General features: G+C 42.1%; 1 protein-coding gene across 2 annotated transcripts in view; it reads left to right on the forward strand.

The window, feature by feature from the left end:
• Positions 1 to 9,294, forward strand: part of DTNBP1 (dystrobrevin binding protein 1) — a 157,846-nt gene extending 148,552 nt beyond the window's left edge. For both annotated transcript variants that reach the window (XM_080656839.1, XM_080656840.1), the window contains 2 exons: positions 7,384 to 7,527; positions 8,918 to 9,294. In XM_080656839.1, coding sequence (XP_080512965.1) covers positions 7,384 to 7,527; positions 8,918 to 9,135 — 362 coding nt within the window. In that variant the 3' untranslated portion in view covers positions 9,136 to 9,294. The remainder of the gene's footprint in view (positions 1 to 7,383; positions 7,528 to 8,917) is intronic.

A 9,294-nucleotide genomic window follows, 5' to 3' on the forward strand; every position in this document is an offset into this window, starting at 1 on the left:
GACAGCAACCCACCTGCTTTTCACAGACAGATATTATGTGGGTACCCTTCTCCGTTTTGGTGTTCTCTGCTGGGGGGGCCCAGCTGGGGAATTAGACCCCAGAGTTCTCAGTGGCAAGCCCCCACAGCTGAGATATCCCTCCAGAACTTCAGCTGCTGCCTGTCAGGGCCCAGCCAGCCCTTACATGCCTCCCCGCCCCTCCTACCAGTCTTTATGGGGTCTCCACTTTCAGTCCTTGGTTATCAGGGTTCACTCCAGTGAGTCTTCTGTTGATTATTCAGGAAGTTTTTCTGTATTTTAGTTATAATACCAGTTTGGACCTAGGAGCATATCAGTGCAGCATCCAGTTACTCCACTGACATTTTAATCTCTGACAATGCTTTTTAAACTCACAGTATAGATTTGAAGTTTAACCTCTTTATCTCAGTCAGCTCTCCCTCTCTGTACTCCACTGACCTAGAGTTTTCATCTAGGAAAGTCAGCCTGTTTCCTCAGAGTATGCGCAGTGTTCAGCTTCCTTGGTGTTTGGTGCTTTGCTCCACAGATTTTTGCCATCATGGGCAGGAGCTGAGAAGGACAGTCCATTCAGGCTGCCATGACAAAATACCACAGATTGTGTGTGGCCGAAACAACAGAAATTTATTTCTCACAGTTCTGGAGGCTGGAAGTCCTAGACCAAGGTCCTGACTGATTTGGTTTTCTGCCAGGGTTATCTTCCTGGCTTACTAATATATCTCATTCTCCTCACATGATGGAGAGAGAGCATCTCTCTGGTGTCTCTTCTTAGGAGGGTACTAATCCCATTCTGAGGGCACCACCCTATGAGCTCATCTAAACCTAATCGTGTCCCAAAGGCCCTGCCTCCAAATACCATCACAAGGAGGGTTAGGGCTTAAACATACAAACTGAAGGGAGCACAAACATCCAGCCCATTCAAATACAGACACACTGGCAAATTTGACCTACAAATTTGAGCACAATGAGACATTACATTGAGAGCAGGTGGGACCATGAAGGGAACAGGAATAGAAATTCTTATGCTAAACACTTTAATGCCACCCTCATTCAGTTTAGTGCAGCAGACGTTTCCTGAGCACCTGCTAACTGTTCAGCACACTCCTAGGCCCAGAGGAGGTAAAGAGAAAATAGAAGTGTCTTTTAAGAAGCTCTTATTCTCAGGGAAACCCATGAACACCCCAGTGGGTTGAGAGAAGTATGACAGGTTCAGAGTCCGTTTCTGTTTGGCAGATGGGCTTGTTGTGATGCAGGGCCCCGGGACCAGCGTAGTGGTGCTGGGCAGGAACATGTTCATCACCACATGTTGAGCAGGCAGCAGTTAAACATTAAGGAATTGAATTGTTTTTTGGTTTTGAGCTCTTAAAACAATAATTTTCATCAAGTTTCAAAAAAGTATAGGGCTCATTTTTTTTTAAGGTAAAAGAAATTGAGTCAGGCATATTTTGCCAATATGCGTGGTTTTGAAAGAAAGAAGAAAATGAGGAGGTGGGTGTTTTTGCTTTCTGCTTCAGCTAGAGTTGAAAAGACATTTACAAATGACAAACAGTATGTCCCTGTCCCTGCAGCCCATTCAGAGCCATCCCTGAGACGCCCAGCCTGGCGAGTCACACGTTCCTTTCTTACCTTGTGTTCATCTCCAGGGATGACGTTTAATTTAGAGGAATCAATCAAAATAAAAAATTACGTTCAACCAGCATGGCTCAGTGGTTGAGTGTTGCCTATGAACCAGGAGGTCACGGTTCAACTCTAGTCAGGGCACATGTCCAGGTTGCCAGCTCGATCCCTGGTGTGGGGTGTGCAGGAGGCAATCAATCAGTGATTCTCTCCCATCATTGATGTTTCTATCTTTCTCTCCCTTTCCTTTCCTCTCTGAAATATATATATTTTAAATCACATGATATTTTGGACTCATTCCACTAAATCAGAAGTAGTAAGTCTGAATCTTTCTCACTTTCTAAAGCATCATTTTTTAATTAAGACAAAGGCATGGGAAGTTTTATCCAGAAAATGATCAGAGTAAACGGTGAAGGGATATCTGTGAGCACTTGATCAGTGGTGAGGCTGGAGGACCCACAGAGCAGGGAATCTTGTGTGCTTGAAGGGGAGTGAAGGCAGTGCCAGCATGCTGAGAAGCAGAGGGGACCTGGGACCTGCACATGCCCAGCAGATCAACATACCAGTAGAACAAAATTAGGTCCTTTGTCCTGATCCAGGTTTTGTCTTCCACCTGACTTGACTCCTGTTTTCTCGGGAAAGCATTTATTTCTTTCATTTTATTGCCGAGTACCAGGGTATTGACAGTGCAGTTAGTGATAAAAAGATCACCATGGAGATGCCCTATTCTGTACCTGTGTATCCCCACAATTAGTCCTCAGGATCCTGTGCATCTCTGCTGAGCTGGCAATGCAGCAAAGTCCAACCTCTGGAGCCAGGGGTGTCCCCTGTACCCTCAGACACTGACTCAGCCCTCAGGAGTTCCAGAGTGGACCCAGTGCTGGGGAAAGAAGAGGTGATGTTAGGGCTGGTGGTAAAATTAACAGTTAGAAAAGATAGAATAGATATACACCTATCCTGAAATTCATAGTGTCCCCCAAGATATGATCCAGAATGCAAAAATATCTCAAACACAATTGCCAGTTTATGATTTTAACTTTGTATCATTATCTTGTCACGATGGTTTTATTTAGAACTTTGAAACTTACTGTGATCATCATTGGTTTTCTTTTTTAATCCTCACCTGAGTATATTTTTTCCATTGATTTTTAGAGAATGGGAGGGAGGGAGGGGAGAAGGGGCTTGAGGGAAGGGAAGTGGGGAGAGAGAGCACGAAACATTGATTGGTTCCCTGCTCACAGGCCTTGACCAGGGCCAGGGATCAAACCTGCAACCCTTAGGTTTCCAGGTCAATGCTCTAACCATGGAGCATACCCACCAGGGCTGGTTTCCATTTTAACTAGGAATTTTAAATATTCAAAAAAGAACAGAAAATAATGTAACATACCTGTTTCCAGATTTAGCATGTTAATATTTTACCATATTTGCTTCAGATATTTAAAAAAATGTTAAGAACTAGTCCAGATGTATAAAATGGTTTGTTAGAAGGATATAAGTATATATTTGATATAACTCCAAGTTATAAGAACATCCTACTAAGTTTTTAAATTTCCATTTTATATTTGGCTCTTAAGTCCACACAACTTGGTTTTTGTTTATGTCATGGGCTACAGGTCCAATTTTAATTTTTTTCCAAAGCAGTAACTATTTGAGCACCAGCATTTTCTTCACTGCTTCACATTGTCAATTTCCATGCAGTGTGTCTCTCCTAGGTTCTATTCTTCTATTTGTTAGCCTCAAGCCAAAACCATACTACCTTAATAATAATGATTTAAGCAGTGGTTCTCAATTGAGAGCAGTTTTGTTCCATGGAGGTCATTTGGCAAGGTCTGGCAACAGTTTTGCTTGCTGTGATTGGGGTAGGTATATGCTATTAGCATCTAGGTAGAGGCCAGGGATGCTGCTAAAACATCCTACAAGATACAGAGCAGTCCCACAACAGACAATTATCTGGTCCAAAGTGCCAGTAATGCTAGGTGTAGGACCCTGTTTTACAGTAAGTCTTGATATATATGGTAGAGCGATTCCTGCTTGCCCCTACACACACTTTATAACATTCTTTCTTCTTCAGAGTTGCCTTCGCTATTTCTATATGAATTTGTCCCTTCGTGTGAATTTTAAAGTCAGATTTCCAAGTTCTATGAAAACCCTGTCCAGAGCTTGATTGGAATTGCATTGTTTCTACACCAAGTGAGAACTGGTGGCTAAGTGGGATTGGGATTTTCTGTGGTGCACACAGTGATCTCATCATTTATTTCCTGAGTGATGGAGAGAATTGCCCTGACCCTGTCTGGGACCAGTGATTTCTCTATGAGAACTACCTGTTCCTTTTCTCTGACCAGTAATAGTGACTTCCTATATCTTGTTAATTTTAGCAAATTTTCCATGGATTTTGCCCAGCTTGTCCTTAGTTTTCAAATATACTAGCATAATGTCCACAGTTCTTAGCCTTTGCCATATTTGGGGTTAGGTTAATTTGGGACTTTTATTGCTTTTTTATGAATCTTAAATTATTCATTTAAAGTGTTTTCAACTAAGAGTCAACTTTTCATTTTATTCTTCTTCCTTTCCACTGTGTCTTTATTTCACTCATTTCTTCTCTGTAGTGCTGGGCATTTTTAAATTTAATTTTGTTTGGTCTAATTTAAGCTGAATGTTTAGACTCAATTTTTAGACTTATTAAGATATTCAAAGCTATGAATTTTTCACTAGTGTACCACTTTAATATTATTCTACAGGTTTTGATAAGTAATAGTTTCTGGGTATTTATAATTTTCCTGTAAGATTTCTTATTTGACTTATGGACTGTTTTTCTAGTTACTTTTTATTACTGATTTCTAATTAAATTTTAGTTGTGGTTAGAGAATGGGTTTTTGATATATACATATTTTTTATTCAGGACTTACTTTATGGCCCATTACAGAGAACTTTTCTACATGTTCCATGTGCACTTGAGAACAAAATTCTAAATGATAGGCATGGTTTCTTTATGGGTTCTATTTCATCAAGTGGATTGCTTAGTTATCAATTTTCAAATAGGTGTATTTAACCCTCCTATACCCCACCCCATGACTATGGATGTTACACTTTGTCCTTCTAGCCATTTTTATAGTCACACAGAAATTTTGAAATATCTACCTGGAAAAGTAAACCTTTAAAAAATCATTGAGTATAACTCTTTAGCCCAATATTGCTTTTGTTTCCTCTTATATCTATTTTGTTTGATATTAATATAGTTATACCAGCTTTCTTCTTAAAGTTGTTTGCCCACTTTCCACTTTTAAAAAATGTTACTGTTTGTGTGTCTATGTTTTAGGAGTGTCTCTTATAAACAGAATATAGCTAGATTTTATCACTTTACTAGTAATTCAGTTTTATAATCTGTTAACTGGCAAATTTGGTTCATTTACGTTTATTGTGATTACTAACATACCTGATTTCATTACCACCTTATGTGGCACTTTCTATGATTTTTAGTCCACTTTTTTTTTCTCTCCTTTGTTTTAAAAATATACTCTTGCCCTCCTTAAGAAGATAGCACAGACAGAAAAGGAGCCTCTGCCCCTTTCAAAACTGAAGTCAAAGCAAGGCCAAAAGCCAGAATGCCATGCTGATGGCCTCCATAGCCACACAACAAAACCTGCATGTCACTGATTTTCTAGCAACCCAACACCCATAGAAGAAGGCCCCCAAGAACAAGTCTGACCACTGTGCCATCAAGTTCCCCCTGACCAGTCAGCCTTGAAGAAGCTCCAGGATAACACTGCACCGGTGTCCCTTGGATCCATCAGGCTGCAGATGTGAAGCAGCTCTGTGACAAGGTCCATGCTCTGGTCAGGTCTGATGCAGAGAAGGCGGACTTCTGACTACGTTGCTTTGGATATTGCCACTTCAGGGGGATCATCTAAACTATAAAAAGCTTTCCCCCAGCTAAAAGTAGAAATGACATACTATTTACCCTTTCTTTTAGTGCTGAACTTTGATTTTGTGGTGACTAAAGACAATCAGATTCTCCTTCATACCAAATACAACAAGGGTCTTACATTGCTTAATCTCTCATCACAGCCTTCCCCTCCTACCAAAATTGCTCAGTCCTTTAATTCTGCCAGAGTAAATCCCCCAAATTGGACACTACTATGAGTTTATTCAAGGTTTTGTATTATTAACTTACAAACTTATGAGACTTTTCGCTATTGAACATTTCTTGCATCTCGGACCTTCCTTCTGGGATTCACCACCATCTTCCTGAGAGCAGGCTCATGGCCAGGATTTCTGACATTGCTTATCATCTTATACTTGATCTTAAGTGCTGGTTAATGATAGGAAATTTTAGCGGTGGCATTGACCTTACCTCTCATTTTATTCTTCCATCTTCTGCCTTTTATTGTGGAGAGGCTGTCAGTCTAATTATTTGTCATCGTTCCTCATCTGCCCTTCCTCTTCTGTTCTGTCAGTTTCCCTACAATTGATGGAGGTCAGGATTTCTTTTATCTGTCTTGCTTGGAATGTATTTTGGTTCCTAAATCTGGGACCTCAGATCTTTCAGCAAGCCTGGGAAACAGCCTTTGAGTATGGCTGCTCCCCACATTCTCTCATTAGAACTGTGTAAACTTTTCCATTTTCCATCACTTTTAAGCTCTTTCCTAGTTCCCATCTTTTCCCTTTGTGTATAATGGGGAATTTATTCAGTCTCCTAGTTTACTAATTTTCTCTTTGGCTCTCATTAATAATCTTCAATTTAACTTGTGCCCAGAATTTTAAATTTCAGTGATTAGATTTTCCCTATCTGTAAGTTATTTGGCTCTTTCTCAAGTGCCTGCCCTAATTTTTCTACCTTGTTCATTTTTTTCTTTTATTGGATTAAAAATGCTTAGTTATTTAAAATTATTGGGAAAGAATGCTAATACTGAGCTTGTTTCTGACTTATTTCCATGTGTGTGCTGTAAGTTTGGGATTGGATTAGAATGGACTTTGTTTTTCTATGCCTCTGAGATGCAAGGTTAAGGGTGTGTTCATCCAGAAATAATGTGTATGCTCATCTGCCAGGCACCATCATGCCTGGGGTGACTTAACCAACTGTACTTTTCTGGACCACAGAGGTGGTTTAAATATCAACTCCAGACTCAGGAGGCATCTCTTACCTGGTACCCGGCTGAGTCAGACTCTTTATAGTCTTATAGCTTCTTTTTGCTGGTGGGCTGATTTTATTCTTTTTAGTCTGTGTTTTCACTGCAGTGCAGGGGCTCATGGTTCCATCTCCCCAGCTTGCCAATGCCCTAACATTGCTGCTAAGATTGACGAGTAGAGAAATGTCACAAGGGCAGTAAAAACTTCAACTGCAATGATAATAGAGTTTGGGGGCAGAAGCAGAGATGTGTGTGGTGGGGAGCTTGCTAATCACCTCATGCTGCTGCAGGAATGTCCCCCCTCCTTCAGATAACCCCCTGCTACCAGCAGCCAGGAACTGCTTAATGCAGAAGTGGGTCTGTCTGCAGCACCTGCAGACAAAGGGCTGGGGGTGAACAGGAAACCTGCTAGGGAACCAGTGTTAATCTCAGATAGATTTCAAGTATTAAACTAGGGTGCAGCATTTATTATATTGCTCCCAATTGTATTTTTTAAAGTTTGGAGTAGCAGGAGATATTTTATACCTAGAAAATACAGCGCAGTTAGCCTAATGAATTGAAGTTTGCTTTTTAATGTATTGTTGAAGATAAAGTGTCAATTCTTCTGGTGCCACTCTATTCCCAGAGCCCATGGGGAGCATGTCGTCCATGGAGGTGAATGTCGACATGCTGGAGCAGATGGACCTGATGGACGTGAGCGACCAAGAGGCCCTGGATGTCTTTTTGAATTCAGGCGGAGAAGATAATGCCATGCTGTCCCCTGTCTTAGGTAGGAGGTGACCAACCTGCATAAAAACCTCACCACATTATTCCTTCAGAGGGAAGACATCGGGTAATGATGCACAGATCTCTAAGCCACAGTTCAACTGCTTGTTCTCACCCATTTCCACTTGCTTGTGTCTGGTCTCACAGTGGTTGGCAAATGAAACAGCTGTTCCGTCACGAATTTCTCAAAGATTTCTAGTGCTCTACCCACACATCGTCCAAGAAAAGGGGACTTTAATTCCTGTTTTACCTCCTCCGTCTCAGAATTTGAGTTTTAGTTGTTGTGGTTATTTCAAGGACTGGAATTTGGGGGAAGGTGGGAGATCGCCTGTGACTCACACACCTGGTGCTGGTCTGAGCATGCATTTGTCATCTTTAACTCTTACCCCTTCATTCAGCTATTTATTTTTTGTTGTGGGCAAGGCCAAGTATGTGTTCAGTATTTGGCTTATATTTTTAAAGACCGGTGCAACCCTGTGGGCACTCGCACTTCATTTTATGCCTTCCCAAACTTTCACATTCATTCAGCAAGTATTTACTGAGGTTACAAACCTATACATGGGCTCACTTCATTTTAAATTTCCGATCAGACCTTCGGGGATCTTCTTATACACACATCATTACAGAGCAAGGATTGAGGTTGTCCCACATACACACAAGGGAAAGGCAAAGGGCAGTCCTCCTGCGGCCCCCGGGCCCTCGACAGTGTCCCCGGCACCACAGTTCCCACTGCCTCTGAGGTCAAGCCCTTTAGAGTTATTGCCATTTGTGTTGTTTTCAACTTCTCTGTCCTCTTCTCCCAGCAAATCTGTGAGAACAGAGTTGTCCCCAGGAGGGCAGCCCTATGCTGAGAGGCTGGGACACTGGACGTGGGAAGGAATGCTGGCCCCTTACCTAGAATCAAGATTTAGAAACAGGGACTCCATCATCTGCATATGCTTTGGTTCCTTTAAGAACTTATTGACTCCCCATGAAATTGGAGAAATGAGAAAAAGGTTGAGTTTCTCTCTTAGCATACTTTCTCTGAATTACTACTTGCAAAGACATAGAGTAAATCTAGGTTATCATGGTTACATGGGATGCTCCTTAAAGAAATGCAGTGAGTGCCCAGGACCTTCATCACAGTATTTCCCTGGACCTGGTGGAGAGGGCTCAGGGTCTTCCCGTCTGTCACAGGGGGCAGAAGGATCAGTGCAGCCCCAGGATGCCTCGGTGATCACCTGACTTAGCCTCTTCCAGGGACAGTTCCTGCACTGTCGTGGGAGTCCCCTTTGTAGCCCCAGCTCACCACAAAAAATATGACACCCTTTTTAATAGCATGAGTTCAGACCACCATCTTCAGTAGCAGTTTTAAATGGTGATACCTTTATCACAGGGTTCTTCCTGTTTTGCAGGGCCTGAATCAAATACTGGTCAGAATGAAATTACTCTCCCAGTTCCAAATCTCTCGGAATTACGAGCGCAGCCACCTTCCTTGTCCTCCACCTGCACTGACCCAGCCACCCAGGACTCCAGTGAAGGTGGAGAGTCCCCCGTCGTTCAGTCTGATGAGGAGGGAGTTGAGGTGGACACTGCCCTGGCCACTTTACACAGCGACGACAGCGACTCCTAAACCCGGCATCGCACCCTGAGCACCGCTGAGAAGACCCAGCTGTGCAGAATCCCACTGAAGGCAGGTGGTTGACAGAGGCTCTTGATTGTCACACAATTGCCAGTAATTTCTGAGAAACTGACTGAAACAAAAGCTAACAATAAAGTTTGAGGACGTTAA

Source organism: Plecotus auritus, assembly GCF_963455305.1.
Source record: "Plecotus auritus genome assembly, chromosome: 2".
Taxonomy (NCBI): Eukaryota; Metazoa; Chordata; class Mammalia; order Chiroptera; family Vespertilionidae; genus Plecotus; species Plecotus auritus.